General features: G+C 41.9%; 1 protein-coding gene across 1 annotated transcript in view; it reads right to left on the bottom strand.

Annotated features, from left to right (window-relative positions):
• Positions 1-4,249: 4,249 nt before the first annotated feature.
• Positions 4,250-21,274, bottom strand: part of LOC101853312 (transcription factor SPT20 homolog) — a 35,432-nt gene continuing 18,407 nt past the window's right edge. The window contains exons 14-25 of the mRNA XM_005097296.3: positions 20,919-20,951; positions 17,628-17,733; positions 16,412-16,628; positions 15,738-15,870; positions 14,697-14,749; positions 13,759-13,971; positions 11,940-12,127; positions 10,332-10,388; positions 9,738-9,864; positions 7,488-7,636; positions 5,981-6,131; positions 4,250-5,405 (exon numbers count right to left, since the gene is read on the bottom strand). Coding sequence (XP_005097353.1) covers positions 5,140-5,405; positions 5,981-6,131; positions 7,488-7,636; positions 9,738-9,864; positions 10,332-10,388; positions 11,940-12,127; positions 13,759-13,971; positions 14,697-14,749; positions 15,738-15,870; positions 16,412-16,628; positions 17,628-17,733; positions 20,919-20,951 — 1,693 coding nt within the window. The 3' untranslated portion in view covers positions 4,250-5,139. The remainder of the gene's footprint in view (positions 5,406-5,980; positions 6,132-7,487; positions 7,637-9,737; positions 9,865-10,331; positions 10,389-11,939; positions 12,128-13,758; positions 13,972-14,696; positions 14,750-15,737; positions 15,871-16,411; positions 16,629-17,627; positions 17,734-20,918; positions 20,952-21,274) is intronic.

Below are 21,274 nucleotides of genomic sequence, written 5' to 3'. Positions count from 1 at the left end.
CCCCCACACACACAGGCTATTCCTCACGAAAGTCTTGTACAGCGCCCTTTAAAAAATGCAGGCCTGTATGTCTAGTCTGTCCCCTGAGTTTTTATGCACCCTGTATAATTTAGCGAAATTTGATAATTTTTTGGCTTAATTTCTGATTATTTTCCTTTATCAACAGAATTGCATAATCTCACATTTTTGGGCTGTTTGCATAATTTCATAATTTTTTCAAAACATAAAACCGCGGGGACAGGTATGTTTTACGCTCACGCTGAGACAATATCAAATATAATTTAGGGGGGGGGGGGGGCTTGGACATTGCCTGTCAGAGCCAACCCAGGCTGAATGTGAGAGGGATACGTGTGCAACAACTTCAGAGCGCCTGGCGGCTACACCACAGATGCCAGTGTGCCGTGTCGGTTCTCTGTCGCTACCTCAGAATTACAGAGTCATATTTGACATTTTTGGCCGTTTTGAGTTACTAAGACCATGAGGTCAGAAAACAAAGGCTCTGTTTGCTCTATCAAATTCGTAAGAATATTCGGAGTCGTTTGCAGGATGATATGAAAAGAATTGCATTGAAAAAAGTTTGACACATTGTGTGAAACTCAAAATCTTGGACGTCAAATTTCTCAAAACTACTCGTAGGTAGACTTACCGAGCAGATAGAGCTTTGCAATTCTGAAGTAGCGGTGTGTCAACCAGACTCGTACTTTCTTTAAATGGGGGTAAATAATGTTCTCTCTTTTCGGCCTTAAGCCCGGATCTAGGCGAGGCTGCTATATTGGACAAAAGTCAACGTGCAGTCGAAATTGTCTAAGACTGCCACCCATTGTCGTGGAGAAATGTGGCCGTCTTTGACAGATTAACGTCTTACACTAGTGCCATTAAAATGTAAAAACAACAACAACCAACAAACGAATAAAAGCAAACAAAAACACGTACAAAAAAATCGCAAGGGGGAGATTGGGGTGGCCAATTTGTAAAGGTGATTGTCTTAACCTTATCCGTACGTCGTGTTTTACTATCGTATCAATACGACGTGTGGAACTCTGTGCCACCACTTTCCAAAGAGGAAATTTACTCGTAATATTCGACCCGTACGCTTTGCATAGCAGTCTGTCAAAACGATTTTTTAAAAGAAATACTGAAAGTTTCAAAGAGATCTTCGCACTAGAAGTATTCTGAAATGTGAAGAATACAACACCGGGGATACAAAATGACCCCAGGGCGTACGGATTGGGTTAAATATGCGGTTTTTACTGCAGATCACCAAAATGCCAGTGTGGAGTGCGGAGAGGTGAACCAAACTGTGGACCATACCCTTCAACACTGCAGCAAGACACACAGAGCTATGAGTATGAGGCAGGTAACGAGGCCAACCCCATTGACACTACAAGAAAGACTGTACGGACCGACAGATGAACAGAGCAAGACGGCCCATAATTTTACATGAATACAGATACCGGACTTCAAGTGTGATGCGATCTAGAAGAAGTAGAAGAATAACTGTGCTGTGTCCTTTTGCTACACGACAGGCGTCTGTGCTGGAACGTTGGGTGCTTCGTCTTCGCGAGCTTGAGTTCGATTCCAGTGCGGAGATACAATGCATTTTAATTTTAATCGACCATCTCGGTATCTCTGATGAGACGTTGTGTCTCTCTCAGCCCGATCTGGCCCTGTCAGGCAGGGTCAAACTAGCCCGTCCCCTACACGATCTAAAATGTATTGCTGGTGGCGTACAACACCCACAATGAAATAATATTAATAATAATTTTTAAAATTCTCTTTACAACCAGAGTCATGATAACGAGAATGCTGACTGAAGTTGTCCTCTTTGAGCTTTGGCACAGAAAAGTGTAATGACGTTTTTTGTTTGTTTTTATTTTTAAACATTTTTATAAATTGGTGTTTTTCCACCCCATCGGCACGATCTAAAAGATCAAGGAGGCGGGCTGCTTCGACCCTGCCCGTCAAGGCTAACCCGGGATCGGAAAGAGATACAAAGTCCCAGCAGAAAGACCGAGATATGTACTTGATAAAAATTCTCCCCACACTTAAATCGAACTCACGTCTTCTACGAGCATGAGCATTGCACCGAACCTCTATAAAACACAAAAACCGACGTGTTTATTTCCGTCGGGTGCATGGAGATCCCCGAGAACTTTTAGGAAAATCACGTGATCTAAACACTACCATGCAAAGCATAATTATAAGAGCAGAAATAATAATCTTCATCATTTTCTCACCCTGGGCCAGGGTATAAGCTACGAACAAACACTTTCCACCTTTCCCTATCCTCTTGATGTTATTCCATGTTTTCCCACTTTTCTGTACATCGATTTCTATGACTCTTCTCCAGGTTCAACGAGGTATTCCCCTTGATCTTTTACCCTGTGGGTTCCAATCTAACACTTTCCTTGTTATGCAGATGCTTCATTATCTGAGAAGAGTATGTCCAATCCATCGCCACGGCCTTCTTCCCACCTCATCTCTTACTGGTCTCTGTCTTGTTCTTAACACTTCCTCGTTAGTGACCCCGTCTGTTCATCTGATCCTCAGTAACTTCCTTAGACACTTGTTCAAGAAAACCTGGATCCTCTTTATGCAGAGATAATAATAATATAGTTTATATATAATTATTTTTAAAAAATCGAATGAACCCTTTCACTACCTGGGCTGTTCTACAACCCAACAAAGAGTCCATGCTAGTCTCAGGCCTCTTGTTTAATTTTTTGTAAGACTTTTACGCACTTGCAGCACATTAGGTCGAAGTGATGAAGATTATAGGTTTTACAAGAGAGTAACAAACACAAAAAAGTAGGAGAGATACGGACGCTAGATATTTGATATGAAAGAAGGAACAAACCACACCAGAGCACCCACCAACCACCAGCTGTCTCAGGTCTGGCAGTAGAGATGGTTAAGTATCGTTCAGGGTGGTGGTTGGGGGGGGGGGGGGGGGGAGGGGCAGATCCACCAAGAATTACACACACACACACAAAACGAATAATTTTTAAACTGTAGAGTTGTGTTATGTCTCGTTTTAAGCACGGATAGGCTTATTTCTCATTCATTTTAATTCTTTTTTCATGGAATATATTAAGTAATATGAACCTAAGATTTATGCCTCAAAGAGGGTACAGTAGGGGTAGGACCAGTAAGCATGAAAACGCTGAAAAAGTATTGCTAAGTTTAGATAATTAGGGTAAACACCTATCCAACCCACCATCACCGAAAACCACCTCCCCAAAACATTGTATTATTACTATGTTCCATTGCAATTTGCAAACAAGAGCTGCTCCCTAAAATTCAATGCAAATACCATCTCCTTGTGTTAACATGCCACCAAATGGTGCTTGATTGATTAATGTAGTTGATTTTGGTGGTGGTGATTAAGTGCGTGTAAGTGCATCAGCACAATAATGACCACTTAATTCAGGAAAAAAAGACTCAAACAGAGAGCTAAAAAAGAAAATTAAAGAAAAGAAGAGAGGTAAGACTAACCAGGGGCGCCTTCCAGCCACTCGCTTTTCCATTTGTGATTGTGATGAAAAATTAATAATACTAATGTTTGAGGAGATGTTTCTGACCTAACCAAATGGCTAATCAGGATTAAACTTGGAAGACAATTCTTCCCTGCAAGGGCCACTGCTCTCTCAAAATGATTTTTTAAGTTTGCTTTTAGTAAAAGTTGTACGGCACTTGCAATGCAAAAAGGTCGTAACAATTGCCAAAGATTAGAAGTATTGTAGAGAGTCTACATACAAAGAAAAGAAGGAGGAGAGATAAGGAGGAGAGATAAGGAGGAGAGATAAGGAGGAGAGATAAGGAGGACAGATAAGGAGGAGAGATAAGGAGGAGAGATAAGGAGGACAGATAAGGAGGACAGATAAGGAGGAGAGATAAGGAGGACAGATAAGGAGGAGAGATAAGGAGGACAGATAAGGAGGAGAGATAAGGAGGAGAGATAAGGAGGACAGATAAGGAGGACAGATAAGGAGGAGAGATAAGGAGGAGAGATAAGGAGGAGAGATAAGGAGGAGAGATAAGGAGGACAGATAAGGAGGAGAGATAAGGAGGACAGATAAGGAGGACAGATAAGGAGGACAGATGTTTGATTGGAAAAAAGGAGCAAACCACACCAGAGAAACTGCCAACCATCCACTTACAAAATTTGCAAAAAATAAAGACAGGTCTACTAAAGAACTTCTTGAACTCTGCCTCCTCGTTGACAAAAAGGGCAAAACAAACATCACAATAATGTATAAATTCATCAATAGTTTATTACCAATAGAAGCTACAATTTATACATAAATACTAAAAGCCATAATTTCGTACAAAATTATATTCCCTTTCATGTAGCCTCCTCTTAAAATCCATTGATAGAGTAAAAAAAAAAAAGTTCAAAGGACAACTGGACCATTCCACCAACAAAACAGTACAATAAATAAAAACCACTTTAAATTGCTCCCATTCGGAAATTTGTCGCACAATGGCGTAGATAAAGACACAAATTCATTAATACATAAATCAATACACGAATACATACAAATAATAGTAAAACACAAAGTTACAAGTATTAGGCAATCCACACACCATAGATAGTCGCTGCAGGGCCCTGTTTTCCGAGTTCGGGTTCTTGAGTCTTGCTCAGCGACACACCCCTCTGATCAGCAACCTAACCATTGAGTCACAGACACACACTTGACACTATTTTGAGCTTGAGCTCAATAACCACGTGCTCACTGGAGTCCCCCTTTTTAAAAATAAAAGTAAGCGTTTTTACACCCCTATCAGCACAATTTAGATAATTTAGGAGGCAGGCTTCCGACCCTGCCTGTCAGGGCCAATGTGAGCAGAGAGGGACACAACATCCCAGCAGAAAGACTTGGATTGTACCCACTACGGATGCTCAGACACCGCAACCGACTGGCGGGTTTTTATTTCTTAATTTTTGCATGCTTTCTGCTGCTTCAACAATGACAGCAACAAAATCTTTATCAAATGCACACTGTTTCAAGTTTTTAAATATGTTACCATTCTAAAACTAAAATAAAACTCCAATTATTGAGCCACTTTCAATTTGCTCAAGAAATTACTGCGTATATGCATTCTCTTCCTCGTCTTTTCACAACAAAATCCGCCATCTCATTTCGGAGGGGTGGGTGTTGTCCTCTTTTTGTTCTTGCTCTTGTTCACTCCAGCCTGGGCCAAGGTGGCCCCCGTCGGCTTGAGTTGCAGCGAGTGGAACTGCAAGGTCTGCTGGCCTCCGGCTTGGCCCTTCTGGATGGCCACATGGGTGGCCAGTTGAGACGGCCCTTGACCGAGGGCAGAGCCCCCGCTCGCCAGCTGAATCAGCTGTTGGCCTGGTTTCGCTCCCACTGCGAGAGCCGTCATTTGTTGACTGGTCAGAACTGGGAAGTAAACAGAAGGACAACATTTCTGGGTCAGAAAAAAACAAAAAAAAAACAAAAACAGAGCCTCAATGGGAAGTCTGAAAGACTCAGTGCACCTTGGAACTTTTCTTTCCATGTTTGAGAGCTTGATTCCCTGAAGTCTCCTTGACTGTTCCCATAATGCATCAAGTATAGTATAGGTCTAGAAACTCGATTTGCATTAAAATAGTTATTTTTCTTTTGTTTAACTAGACTTAGTAAGCGTTTTAGAGCACACACAATAAGGTCATATATAAGTGCTGAAGATTAGAAGCATTACAAGAACCTGGCATACACTAAAAAGAAGTAGGAGAGATAAGGTCCATAGATGTTTGAAAAAACTCGCCGCACACATTTAAGGCGGTGGCACTGAATGATTCAAAAAGCATTACCATTTGTCGATAATATCATTGGGGAAAGAAAAACAATTTCAAATCAATGCCCTACTAGGGCTGAAGTATGACTGATACTATTTATAGAAGCGATGTATGACAAAAAGAATAGAAACGTATGACCTGACAGGTATCAAAAGAATGTTTCACAAACTCGGGTACCTGTAGAGAGTGGCACTGTTGACGTGGAGCCCTGCGCTGCCAGTTTGGTGACACCTTGCTGTCCGGTGGAGCTGGCGGTCAGTGTGGCCGACTTGACCCCTCTCTGCTGCTGCTGGAGGCTCAGCAGCTGGATGCCCTGTTGACCTTGGAGCTGAAGGAAAAAAACATGCGAAACAAAATCAGGCAAGGCAAGAAGGAAGAGTCTTCAATGAATTACATGAGTTTTCTCATACAAAAAAAAAAGAACAAAACAACCCCCGCAAACAAACAAGGTGACCCTTTTACAAAAAAGCCCGCCCCCCCCAAAGCCAGTTGACCTACCAGTAGAAACAGCATACGTGTGTATATTCTTTGGATGCTGCCGAGATTTTGCAAAAACAACTAAAAAATTTTGGAAAAAGTCACTTGGAAACAAAAAGTCATTTAATAGTCATGACTGATATGCCGTATGCGCCCGCACCGGCGACCCCCGCTCATTCCTATAGCGCCCGAATGCGCCCGCCACGGGGGTGTTTGTTTCGTTGCCACGAGAGGCTTCTACTTTTACTATCATCGGAAGTTTCACTTAGCTATCTTTATAGAGGAATAGTTCTGGTTTATTATGGTGTTTTTCTTGTTTCGCTAGCACAAAGAGTCACTTTTTGAGCGGGAACAAAAGTCGGAGGAGATTTTAGTTGTAAACACGCCATCATGTCTCTAGGATGCATGGGCCCAAAGCTGCCCGATATGAGTACGCCAGAAACAAAATAAAACCACCCAAAGAAAAGTCTTTTAGGTGCCTTATTTGCAAAATCTGCTTTGCAAGTTTCTACCAGAGGCTTCAATCTCCGTGAATGTGTTGTATTTCTTTTGTGTGGATTACCTCTATGTCAGTGGCAGAAACTTCGTGAGTTGAAGAAATACGAGATCTAGAACTAGAGATCCAGATCTATATCTACCTCAATGTCCACTCAACCAGCTCTTGTTTTATTTTCTTTCTTTGCTCTCACTTCATTATTTTTGTACACTATTTTCAATTTTCCTTCAGAGACTCCTTGTTTTTGTTGTGGTTTGTTTTTGAGATTTTATGTTGTTGTTTTTTTTTACAACCACCCCTTCTTTCCTACAAGGAACGCTCTCGGAATCCAAGACACACATCTCAGAATGACCTCTCATATCATTTCATACTCTTCCATTCCACTTATAATTTTGTACTTGTAATTTAGCTCATTCATTTTCCTTTCAGAAAATACTATTTTCATCATTTTTGGTTGTGTTTGTGATTTTATACAATTTTTTTAGTAAGGTACCCCTTCAATTTCCATGGAGTTATTGCCCTTGTCTTAAGGATGGGGGGCCACAGCTGGCCAAGCCTGCTAAGTGTGAAAGGGTTAAACAGAAAACATATCTCCTCAAACCCTTAACCTCAAACCAAATCCAAACACAACTAATAGACAACCCTGCATCCCCCCCCCCCCCCCAAAGAAAAAACCAAAAAAAACAATCCAAACAAAGCCAGTAAAGCCACCTGTAGGAAGGGCATGGGTGTGCGCATCCCTTGAGCTGTCTGAGTCTTTGAGGAGACAGGCATGATCTGTGTGAGCCCGCTCAGCCCCACGGGGAAGGAGAGCATGCTAGAGCCTTGAGGTAGAACAGTGGTCGAGTTGGACGACTGGCCTAGAATGGGGGAGAGATGAAATCATTACTTTATTACTTTGTTTTGTCTGAAATCATTAAGTTTAATTTCTGTTTTAGTAACAGCTTTATAGCACTTTTAACACAATTAGGTCACATAAGGTGGCAGGCTCCAAGACAGTAACAAACACAAAAAAAGGAGGAGATTGAGGATGACAGATTGACCCATGTATGCAGCGGGTCAAGACGGTGGGCATTGGACAAGAAACCCATCTCAAAACCCTTCACACTTTCTGCTTAATTCAAACTATTCAGGCAGACATGTACCAATAATGTCAGAGAGGTTTAGAAAAGGTCCCCACAATTGACTTATCGGGTTTATTCTTATTTTTTGCAAATCCTGTTCAGAAAGTTTTTATTTTTTTCACCAGCATCGGAAAGTCCACCAGGAACAGCACTTGAAAACAAAGCACACATATTTTATCCGAACAAAAATGTACCTTTGGACTCAGATCCTCAAAAACATATTACATGTAAATGCATTTTTTACCTACTGGTTGGCAGCTATTGTTTTTTGTTGTTTTTTTGTAAAGTATTTTACGGCGCTCGCAACTGCATAGGTCATATGAGCGCGCGGGACACACCTAATATTTTCAGTTGGTAGGAAATTTTGAATTTTGCCTGGGTGGCGGCCGAAGCCTACTCTTATCGATTTTAGACCACCAAGGGATCTTTAACGTGCGCAACTTGCACACGGGCCCTCCGAGATTTTTCGCCCTTGTCCGAGAAGGCTAGGTGTAGATCTTTCCTACCAGAAGATCAGGGGTGTGGCAGAAAGACAGCAGTAAGGAGGAGCCAAGGAGTAGCAGTAGAAAGGCTGCAGAAAGAGTCAGGAGCCCAGAGGAGGGGGCAAAGGGGGTGAGGGGGTGGGGCAGAAAGTCGAAATGAAAGCAGACAACAGAACATTGCTAGAGAGCAGGAAAGGAGGTGAAAGGAGACAATTTTTAGAGAAGAAAATTTTTCGGTTGCTACCAAGATTCGAACCCGGGACCTTTGAATGAGAGGCCAACACCTTAACTCTTATCCTGCGTCGGTGCCCAGATGCGTATCTTATCAGCAACCGATTACGTCGGACTCGCCGGGCAGGCCGCCGAGGTCACTCAGTGTGTACTGTTGGTGTACAGCGCGCGCGCCGGGAAACGTGTGTTTTCGACATGAATACCGCGGGAGTGTGTTAACTGATGATGAAAATAACGCTCTATCCTTCATAGCATTCTATTTATAAAGTGTTACAAACACATGAATAACCCTTCTCACAAGCTGATAAGACATTACGAGTAGTTACGCCCATTTGAATAACCTTTCTGGACGCTCTTGTTGTTACGAATGACCTGAGGTTCGAAAAGGGATAATTTAGGTCAATTTCCGAATGTTTTACACTCAAATTGTTCTTTGTACCTGCACAAGGGTATTCAAAACTATTAAACAAGCTCATTTTTTATCAGGTAGTATCATTTCATACAAAATCAAGCTCATTTGAAATATTTTGTATAGAAAAATGGAAGTCTTGTTTCCTGACTATCCTTTCGAGCTCCTCATGTCCAAGCGGGTCAATTTCTTCTATAATTTCATTGGACGAACATCTAGAGCTATCAACTTGGCATGTTTTGAATGAGACGTATGCCTCGATTACGAACCAACGCAGGTGGTTCTAGAAGAAGGCCACAAACGCACACAAACTTAAGCAGACTGACGCGCACACACTTGACCTGCGTGAATGGGGATCCGACTCGGGACCCGAATGACACGTAAGAGGATGCGCGCTGCGCGTGCGCTGAACCAGGAGCTACACTGACTCGGGACCAGAACGCAGGCGAGGTGCCGAAACAGGCTTATCGGGCTACATAAACCCGGCTCCCGCAGGATGAGGGTTAACCTCTAGGCCAGGAGAGCCCTCTTGGCAGCTATGAGTCTGAGCTTGAGTGAGGAAAGCACAGCAACACAGTAACGGTCATTTCATGCAGGGAAGAAATAAAGACAAACAGACAGAAACATCGGAGGGGAAAGAAAAGACGTCGGTTGAACTAGCGTGTGGCACTTTTCAACCACCCTCAATAAAATTCAAACAGAGTTCACAACGGACCCGTGGACATGGGGACGGAGGAGACAGAGGCGCTGGTGCTACTGGCCGGGCTGGAGGAGGAGGAGGCTGGCAGCGCAGTCACCATGGTAACCAGGGTAGCTGTGCTCGTGGTGGAGGCTCCCGTGCCCTGCAGGAGGAGAAAGAACGAGACAAAAAATGAGGGATGTTAACCATAGTGTATGGTATGGGGGTGGGGAAGGGGAAATGACAGTGCTGTTTCTATTAACTTATTTCTATTTTCATCCTATGGAACCATTTCTGGCCAAAAGTACTTGTGTCTGTGGTGTTAATACTTATGATCTTTGCTGCTGCAAACAAATGAACCAATAAATCTAGTTTAATTCCAGCGAGGTAGGTAAAGTTTATTGCGGTGAGTATTCCAATTTCTTTGCTTGGATACTGTTATCCACTCAGCCTGGATTTTTTTTCCTACACTATTCACAAATGAATGGTTTTGTCTCAAAATTCTTCGCATTTCCATAAGAGCTTGAAGCCATCAAGTACTTCACCAGGAGCCATCAGGCACTTCACCAGGAGCTATCAAGTACTCACCAGGAGCTATCAAGTACTCACCAAGAGCCATCAAGTACTCACCAGGAGCCCTGCCTGAGCCTGGAGGCTGTTGTTGATCATGGTGATGGGAACCGCAATCTGAACACGAGACACCAGAAGGTTAGACATGGCAGTGGCATCTCTTTGAACACGACAACGACAGACGCCAAAAATGGCACTACCAGCCAGCAACAACGTCATAAGACCATTGATAATAATAGTAACAACTGTCAAAGATGGCACAAACGGCTAGCAAAGAGGTCACTAGACTCTCAATGATAACAGTAACAACACTCGAAAAAAACAAAAACAACTATCAAAGATGGCACTAACAGTTACAAAAGACCTCACCAGACCCTTAATTTCTTAATGATAACAGTAACAACAGTAAAAAATGACACTAACAACTATGAAAGATGTCACTAATATCTACCAAAGACGTCACAGCACCCTAAATGATAACAGTAACAGCAACAAAAGATAATAATAATAATAGATAGCATTTGTATAGCGCATATCCCCGCTCAACAGCAGGCTCTATGCGCTTTACACTATATAACAGCAACAAAAGATAACAGTAAAGGGCTATGAAAGACATCACGAGACCGTTAATGATCAGTTACAGCAACCAAAGATGTCCTTAGACCCTAACTGATGACAGTAATGGTTATCAAAGACATTGCCAGACCCTAAACGATAAAAGTATCAAAGTATCAGTATCAAAGACAACAGCAACAGCTATCAAAGAGGTTATTAGACCATTAAACAAGGCAAACTGCAAAGGACTGGTTTCACACCCAAAAATACTGCCTAAACCATATCACTCAGACAGGGGAAGAAAATGTGTGTGTCGCATGCGCATGGATGAAAAGTATAATTGTGCTAATATATATACTAAATTCTAATTGTGTTAATTTACTAAATCCTCATTAATGAAAGAGAAAATATTAACCCAGTTTAACCCTGCTTTACAAAATGAGTGAAAGAAATTGGATCTTATAAGCTATATTTTTTGCGACAGCAATAATAATTATAATGTATTTATTTTATAAGGTCTCAGAAGCCTAGAGCAATATCAGCCTCTTTCACCGGAGGACTAACAAAGTATAACTGAACCTGTCCAAGACAAACTCCCACTGTTGAGGAGAAAAGTAATTATCTTAGACAGGGGTCCTCTCAGACAGTGTCATTATGACATGACAAAAAAAGCAAAACTGCACCGGGGGACGTGGGAAGTGGTCATTTGCGTGAAGAACTGTCTTGGACAGGTGACAGTAAGAGCGCGTTCCATGCTACATCCTTATCCTTTTTTTTTAGTAGAGGTTAAATGGCGCTCGCAACTGCATAAGGTCATATGAGCGCCAGAAGATTAGAGGTGTTACAAGAGAGTAACAAACATAAAAAAGAAGAAGGGGAGATAAGGACGATAGATGTCTCATACGAAAAAAGAAGCGAACCATATCAGAGCACCCACCAACCATCCTTATCCTTCTCCCTAACCTGCATCTGTCCAACATCTATCGTCCTCATCTCTGCTCCATCTTTTCTTTGTATGTTCCTCTCTAGTAACACCTCTCACCTTCCGCGCCTATATGACCTAATTGTGTAGCAGGCGCAGTACAACTCATCCTAAAACAAAAACAAACTGACCTGCATCTGCTGCAGCCCTGACAGGTTGGTGATGTTCACCCCGGGCAGGCCCGTCAGACCTTGTATGTTGATATTGGGAGGCAGGCTGCTCAGGTTGCCTATACTGATGTTGGCGATGCCGCCCGTTGACTGCTGCTGTCCTGTGCCCTGACTCTCTGTGGTCACCACTGCTGTTCCTGAGCTCAGACCTGCAAAGGAAGAAATGATGGTTTCGTAAAGACACAACGGTCATGTTTCTTTTCTTTGTACAGTCTTTTAGTTTTAGTAAGAGTTCAACGGCACTCGCAACACAATAAGGTCATATAAGTGCTAAAGATCAGAGGTGTTAGAAGAGAGTAACAAACACAAAAAAGGAGGACAGATCAAGAGGATAGGTGTTTGATGAGAAGAAAAGAGCAAACCACACAAGAGCACACACTTTGTACAGTCGAACCTGCTCTAGTGGCCTCTTGTCCAAGACAGTTACCTATACAAACTAGCACTTTCCACTCCACGTCCTTGCATTTTTCTCTATATAATGACACTGTCCAAGATAACCACTTTTCTTCACAATGGGTGGCTGTCTTGGACAATTTTGACTGTATTTTTGAACTTAATTCCTTGCAAAGACGACTACTGGCAGCCAAAAATCTTGACAGAATAAAATAGTACAAAAGAACATGAAATTAGTCGTACCTCCTATCAGACACTAATGTGTCATTACGAAGATGGGCCCCCGCACTGAGGGATATCATCCCATCGCTTGTCTCAATCACCGCAGTGGACAGTGGCAGCGCAGTATGCCACTGACAATTTAAAATTTAGAATCCAAGCCACTTCCCAAACCAAGATTGTCGATCAAATTCCTCTACAACGCATCTGCTTCTTCTTCACTCAATCTCATTATCCACTTCTCCGATGTTGCGGATGGTAAATTTTTTGGCATGCTGAATGAGAACCAAAAATTTTACTTACTTTTATCCGCTGCTTATACCCTTTTGGGTGCCACGGGAACCAAAAACTTAAATTCTAAATGACAGGGCAGATTTAACTCGGACTGTTCAGGAAAACCCATAAAATTAATTCTGGCTAATGGGAGTTAACGCATTACACCCTAAGGGCCTGGACGGGAAGTCCATTGTTAGATCCTAAGCAAGGGGAAAGAACCCACCTCCTGTGAATACAAGCCTTTAAAAAAACACATTTTAAAAATACTAAACAAATTCCAAAAATCCTGAAAAAATAAAAGTTAAAACGAATAATGAATGTAGTTTCAGAAATATATAACTTTATGTATGCACAAACTGTTGGAAATGTAACTTTAGTTCAATTGGGGTGTCCGACCCGTCACTCTCACTTTCAGCCTCGCGGTCGGGCCCTAGATCTAAATTCTAGATTTTCTACGTCTGATCAATCTGAATAGCCCAAAACTCTTGCTACAACGTTTTCATCAAAATCGGAGTCATCTGATTTGTCATATGCATGTTTTTGCTCAAATCTATCACTATTTCCTTTTTCGAACTCAATTGTGTTGCTTTTCAACAAGTCGAGACACCTCTGAAGTGTCGGTAACATGACCGCACTTCTATCAGCTCTAATACTAAAACTACTGGCCCGAAAAATTTCGTTTCGGTATCAAACGAAAGAAGAAACTTTTTCCAATAACTATGCAAATCAAAATCTCGGCCCCAGGGTCTCGTCAAGGCGAGACTTCGTTTCGAAAAACGCTAGGTCGGCGGGGGCGGTTCCGGGCGAGTCAGGGTGGAGTGCATAAGGGAATTCGCGGGCGAGTTAGGGTGTAATGTGTTAAGGAGCACACACAGGCTTCCACGGACAGTACCCTGTATAAAACTTGTGAGATTCTGCTGCTGTATCGTCTGTTGCTGCTGGCCAGAGGCTGTCGTCTGGAGGGTGAGCTCAGCCACCGATGACCGCCGAGAGCCAGTGGGGGTCGGTGTACGAGCATTCGGGGGAGGGGTCTGAACCGGAGTGGGTGTGGCTGACTTGGGTATGGCAATGATTGGGGTGGTGCTTGACAGGTTTCCTTGCTGGGCTGGTAGGGAAGGAGAGAAAAACATGTCAGTTTTTCATTTTTCTCAATTTTTGCTTCTTTCACAAAAATGAAATATCCCCGTAAGTTACTTTGCTTTATGCAACTTCAAAAGTTCAGCGTCAGACAAAGGTATGTTTGCTAGTATAAATTGTTAAATTGTTCATTTGTCATTTCCTCTGAAGGTACAACATGATTTTGTTCCCCTCTTTAAGTTAAGTTTTAATACAGGTTTTATAACACTCGCAACTGCATAAGGTCATATGAGTGCCAAGGGGTGGATGTCAACAAAGAAGTCCTTACAGGGAATCAGACTTACTCTGCTCATCTCTCTAGCTTCAACAGCACAAAGTCTGCTTCGACTATCAAGGCACCTCGGAAATAGCGGGTCACAAGAGAGTGACAGACATACAAAAGAAGTAGAGGGAAAATGCCAATAGTAAGGATTAGGAAAAAAAAAGCAGCAGTTCCCTGTTGCAGTTCAGGCACAGTTATGAGCTTGACACCAATGAATCAGCCCATTTACAATTCTACTGTGTATAAGAACAGGTTAACGTCCCCCCTTTGGGAATGGTCTAAAGACACTTCAGTCAGTAGCACCGCCCGGGGGGGGGGGGGGGGGGTGAGTTCAACCTCTACACATTAGTACAACACAAAAGATAGGTAAAGAGGTCTTGTCTTTTCTTTCTTCACTCCAAAGACAATTTGATGTCCCAGACCCAACTTACTTGTTGAGACTTTGGCCGAGACAGTGGCACTGGTCAGCGGAGAGGAATTTGCTCTGTTGATATATACAGAGAGAGATGGATCAAATTATTGAGAGAGAGAGAACGATCAAATCATAATTCAGAATTGTATTTCATTTAGGAGGTTCGACATCAGTACTGGCCTTCACACCGATATTCAATATGTAGTCTTACACAAAAAGCCCCCCTCACCATTGCATGCCGGTCGACCACAAGCACGAATGCGTAGTCTGGGTAGTTTATGCCTGTGGTTTCGCATGCGTGCGTGCGTGTGTGTGTGTGTGTGTGTGTGTGATGGAGGGTTGCAATAATCTAAGCAAGTGAGTACTACGTCAAGCTTAAGCCAAAAGCTTGTTAGTGAAGAATGTTAACTGAGAAGGTATAACTGGTTAGGTTATGTCTGTGCCTTCACAAGACGATGAGGTGTGAAATAGATCTGACGTCAAGTAAAAGGTTCGTGTACAACTACAGCACATGTTTAAAAAGTGCTGCTGCTCACCTCACTGATTCAGGTGCACCAGACCGTCACCGCTTTGCTCACCGCAATGTGTGCCTCAGTGAGCAGCGGTGAAGATACTAAAGGATCTCTGGTGCATGAGTTCTGTAGACTCAGGGTACTGGGACATGACTCATCCCCCCAAAGAAAAGTAACAAACCTACAGACTATTACAAAAGGAATACTATTTTTGTCCCTTTTAAAGTAAAAAAAGGACAAAATTTACTCCATCTCTTACAGAAACTGTACTTGCGGGCCACAGCTTTCCCAATATTCTGGATAATTAAGCCATTCCATATCCTTTTTTAAAGGGACATTCACGAGTATCCCATAAAGGAAAAAAACACCAAGCATACCCACCCCCCAAAAATAAAAACAAAAACAAAAGGACAACTTTGTGTAAGAACTGTTTTTGACACAATAACAGGGAAAAGCGAGACACACAGACAGACGGACAAACAGTCAGAGGGGAAAAAAAAGTGGTGCCCACCACCCACTTGTGTAAGAATGGATAGAAAGAAACTGACCTGTGCTGCGAGGCGAGGGAGGCCGGAGCCTTGATCCGCTGTGCTGTCATGACTGCTGTGGGCACCGCTGAGGCGATGTATTGGGCTGACATAGAGGACGATAGACTGGCAGACGTAGGCTGGGCAATTATACCTGACAGACAAAAGACAAACAACTCTTAGGGGAGTTTAAGAAAGCAACTTAATGCTACAATTGTTCATCCACAGGAATTTAGAAAGCGAGTTTCTTTTTAAAAAGTTTTAGTAAGAGTTTAACAGCACTTGCAACACAAATAGGTTATATAAGTCTCTCTCATATCCAAACACACACACACTCTCTCTCTCTTTCTCCTTCAGACCAAGACAGACTGGCAGTTTGGCCGAGAGACCTGCACACACAAATACGATAAATGCATGCAGACATTCTCTCACATGACACACAATTCCCCTCACCTTGAGAACTACACAGATTGGCTGCAGGGCTGATAGAGACATGTGTCACACACACACACATTCTCTCTTTCACAACAAACATACACACAAAATCCCCCTCACCCCGAGAACTACACAGATTAGCAGCTGGGCTGATAGAAACCTGCATCATATACAGGGCTGATAGAAACCTGTGTCATATATACACACAAAAAAACAACAACACACAGTCTCTCTTTTTCACAACACACAATCCTGCTCACCCTGTGAACTAGACAGACTGGCAGCGGGGCTGATGGACAGCGACAACTGTATGGGGATGTTGCACTTGGCAGCCAGACTGGCCACGCTGCCCATGTCTCCGGCCCCGCCCTTGACCGCTGGCTGACCGGCTGCCACCTGCTTCATGAGGGTCTGGGCGTTGTTGATGGTGATGGCCGTGGGGGCAGCTCCGGCCGCCGTGGGAACCTGAGGCACCACCTGAAACAGGAGGAACAGTCAGGCTTGGTTTGATTTTTTTTAAAGTAGAGATTTTACGGCGCTCGCAACTGCATAAGGTCATATGAGCGGCAGAAGATTAGGGGTGTTACAAGAGAGTGAGAAACACAAAAAAGATAGATATTTGATGGGGAAGAAGGAGCAAACCCCACCAGAGCACCCGCCAACCACCCACTAGTTTGAGTGTAGAGAAGCACATCCACGTTATAATAGTCATTTAGTTTTATTTCTTTTTGGTTTTAGTAAGAGTTTTACGGCATTTTCAACCCAATAAGGTCATATAAGTGCTGAAGATTAGAGATGTCACAAAAGAGTTACAAACACAAAAAAAAGATGGAGGAGAGATCAAGACAAATTGATGTTTGATAGGAGAGAAAGAGCAAACCACAACAGATCCCCTGCCAACCACCCACTTAATTATGTTTGTTTGAGTAGAGAGAAGCAAATAAAACATGATAACGGTCATTAAGTGAAAGGAAAAAGAATGACGGTCAGAGGGAAACAATAGAGGGGAAAAAAGAAGTAGAAACTACCAGTGGTGCCCTCCAACCATCCGCTTGGTTTTATAGAGCAAGGAGCAAGCAAGATAGACAGACATTGGCTGATTTCAACCTCATCTTTCATATACAACAAAACATCTTGCGCACATAGGAATTGAACTCCCATCTTTTGAACGTAAGCAAAGCAAGCCAGTTAAGAGACACATTTTAAAAGAACTACACAAATACATCAGCCAAGTGGCCACAGACTAACTAGCTATTCTGGTACAGAAAACACAATAATGACCAAAGAGTAAATTTGAGACATAAAACAATATTTAATTCCCACATTCTCAAACAAACCAGCTCCCCACCTACAAAATGACCTCCCCCCCCCCCAATAAACCAAAATCAAAGCTATTAAAAGAACAACAACATATTAATTTGTACATCTAATACGAGACGAATAAATAGAAAACAAGTACTGGAAAAAACAAATTACCTGCGTGTAGTACACACTTGGGGCAGGCTCATTCGCCTTCTGAATGGAAATCTTCACTTGTCGTTTCCCCTCCTCCGTGAACAAATCCTTGAACTGCTGCAGATATCTGAGCAGGGAGAAAATGAACAAACGAATTTGTAAATCCAAAGCCAGACGATAACTTAACGTATGCTCACTGGCAAATCGATACAAATGAGTACCCTCTTCCACAAATAAACATATACATACTATAGGATAAGAGAAACAAATTGTACCCATTACTAAAGGATAAGCAATCATCCTAAACTTAAAAATATAAGCGCAGTTGAACTCAAGATCATAGAGAAAAATGACCATTACAGACAGGTGACTCACTAGTCTAGACAAAGTCAATGGATCGTTAAAAATCTTTCAATCTCATTTTTATCAAAATTGTCATCTATCCTAAGAGATTCTATGTCCACGCATTGATTGAACAAGCACATACAGTCTAAGGATGGGTTGGAGGAAAACTTTTGTAGCCAGTGATAGCTACGAGATTTTGAGGCCGATTTGTTACAAAAACTTATTGAACGTGGCCGTCTTGAACTGGGACTGCTTATGGACAGGTTAAAAATAAAGAATAAAAAGGGAACACCCAAGGGTATCATAGAACAGTGGCCATGCTATTGAGAGGAAAAGCAAAAGCGGGTTCTCTTTATATGAATGATACCACTTAGCAGGTTTTCATATTATCATCATCATCAAGTGCCACATCTGCGGCAGACATCATCGATCATGGCTCTCCATTCATTCTTTTGCAGGGATGCTCTTAAAAAGCCGTTTTTTTTAGCAGGGATGAAAACCTGCCATGGAACAGTATTGCTGGGTGGCAATTTTTCACCACCTGCTATAAACCACAAGGTGACGTGCTTGCCATGTATCAACCCACAGATGTGTGTCATATTTGTTATGTGAGGCTAGATGTAAATCTTCACACAACAGCATGAATAGTGCAGTGGTTGTCACCTCAACCATTCAAACTCTTCAATAAATCATCTCAAAATTAAGCGAAATATTGATGGTGGTTATGAATATATATTAAAAAAGGAGAATAAAAGATTATACACCAATTACTGTGTTCATAAAAATTAAACAACAACAAAAAATCAGTGAAGAAAGTAAAAATTTCAAAGAGAAAATAAATATGAAGACAATGAGTTCTTTATTAATGCTCCCTTTTTCTGTGTAATTTCAACTGTCCTTTACTTTCTCCATTCCCCAATCTCTTTATTCGCCTCTTTCTCAAAACATAGTCTCTCCCCCATCCCCACTTCTTGCCTCCCATCCTCACTCTCTCTAAGGCCAGACTAAGGGAATAAAACACATAAACACCAAATGAAAAAATATCATGTCACAAATAAATTTTAAAAATCAACGAAGAAATTAATTTTCCACACTTCATATAACATGTTCTCTTTCATTCGTTCTTCCACACCTCATTCTCTTTTAAATTCTCTGTCTATCAGTCCTCTTCCTCCATACAACCCCCTCTCTCTATGTATATGTAACTGTTCTTAATGTTAAAGTAAAGCAGAAAACACTTCTATCTTTCTCCATCGCCTTTTCTTTCTGTCTGTCCATCCATTTGTCTCTGAATCTCTTGCTTTCACTGACGCAGACACACTTTCTCCCTCCCTCCCCAAGGATAAACGAATACTCAAACACAATTGCATTACATGAAGAAAAAACAACAACAAAAAAGCAAAAACCAATCAAACAAACAGAAAAAATAAACTTCTAAAAAAAACAAACAAAAAACCCCCCAGAGTACAACTGTGTCACACTGCAAGGCAATGAATAACTATTTAATGATTTTATAAGTTATGATCGCATGTGGGAGAACAGCTGTTAATTCCTGTAATTTTTTTTTTTAAAAGCCTGACAATATGACTGCGCGGCAAGAAATTAGTGAGAAATGGAAAAGAAGTGGACCTAACATTGAGAAAAAGAAGCTCTATAACTATAAGGAGAAAGTTGTCAAACCTGGTGTGAGAGCTATATTAAGTCATAAAACTCATGAGGGCCTTTAACACGTATCAATCACTTTCACACTTGTGGCTTCCAGGATTTTTACACTAGGTTTTGCTCATAGTCATGGAATGGCAGGCTTCTTTCACATCAGCAAAGAGAGCTTGTCAAGTTGTGTATCTCTAGGTAACTTAAAAATTTATTTTTATAAATAGACATTACGTTTTTTTGGGTTAGCAGGTATTCATCCACTGCCATTGATATGTAGGCCTACTAAGAACAAGAACAGAAGAAGAAATATGTTTTTTTTCTCTGTTAGATCCACCTTTTATAACTCCATAAAAGAGAGCACCTATATACTTGTAACAAAGAGCATCAATCCGTTGTAAACATACTTACTTTGATAGTTGAATTTCAACACTCTCCCCAAGGAGATAATTGGCACAATAAAACAGACATCAGATCATTATATTGACAGAAATAATTGTAAATGGTTTATGCCTTCACTAGTACAACTCGTATTATTTAGAAGGTGGGCTGCTTCCGGCTAGCCTGTCAAGGCCTACCTCAGGGGGCTCTCGTGGCCTAGAGGTTAAGGTGTTGGCCTCTCATTCAAAGGTCCCGGGTTCGATTCCGCGTAGCGACCAAAACATTTCCTTCTCTAAAATTGTCTTCTTTCACATCCTTTCCTGATCTCTAACAATGTTCTGTTGTCTGCTTTCATTTCCACTTTCTGCCCCCACCCCCTCTGCCCCCTCCTCTGGGCTCCTGACTCTTTCTGAAGCCTTTCTACTGCTACTCCCTGGCTCCTCATAACTGCTGTCTTTCTGCCACACCCCTGATCTTCTGGTAGGAAAGATCTACACCTAGCCTTCTCGGACAAGGGCGAAAAATCTCGGAGGGCCCGTGTGCAAGTTGCGCACGTTAAAGATCCCTTGGTGGTCTAAAATCGATCAGAGTAGGCTTCGGCCGCCACCCGGGCAAAATTCAAAATTTCCTACCAACGAGAAAGTATTAGGTGTGTCCCGCGCGCTCATATGACCTTATGCAGTTGCGAGCGCCGTAAAACCCTATACTAAACAAACAAACAAAGGCCTACCTCAGCTGCATTGGAAACAGCATCTCAACAGAAAGGCAAAGGTACTAAAAAAAAAGACTGCCCCACATGGGAATTGAACTCACAACCTTTAGCATGCGATGATGACGAGCCAAACCAGAACACTACCAAAAAAAAAAATGGCCAGAATATGACTAATGACTTTGACTCCAAGCACTTTCAAAAAGAGAAGAGCATATACAAACCTGTCAACAGACTGCCTTGCCCCAATCACAAACCTGTCGAGGAGAAATCGTTGCATGGAACATAGTACAACGAAAAAAACCCGTGAAAAACCTTCCAGCATATACTTCCATACAAAAACAGGTTTTTGTCAACATATATTACTGAAATACCAGTCTGTGGAAAAAGATTTTGCATCACATACAGGAAAGCCAACAAGACCTTTGTTAAAATACAACACCAACAGTTATGTCACAAGAGAGTAAAATGGCATTGAACAAACAGTTCATAACCGATTGAGGACCCATATATTCCTAGGAACCTATGAAAAGTATGGCATTTTTAATTCTAAAAAATTAGAACTAATCTGTTTATTGAT

This window comes from Aplysia californica, unplaced genomic scaffold, assembly GCF_000002075.1.
Source record: "Aplysia californica isolate F4 #8 unplaced genomic scaffold, AplCal3.0 scaffold00151, whole genome shotgun sequence".
Lineage (NCBI taxonomy): Eukaryota > Metazoa > Mollusca > Gastropoda > Aplysiida > Aplysiidae > Aplysia > Aplysia californica.
This window is presented reverse-complemented; position numbering and strand designations above follow the sequence as displayed.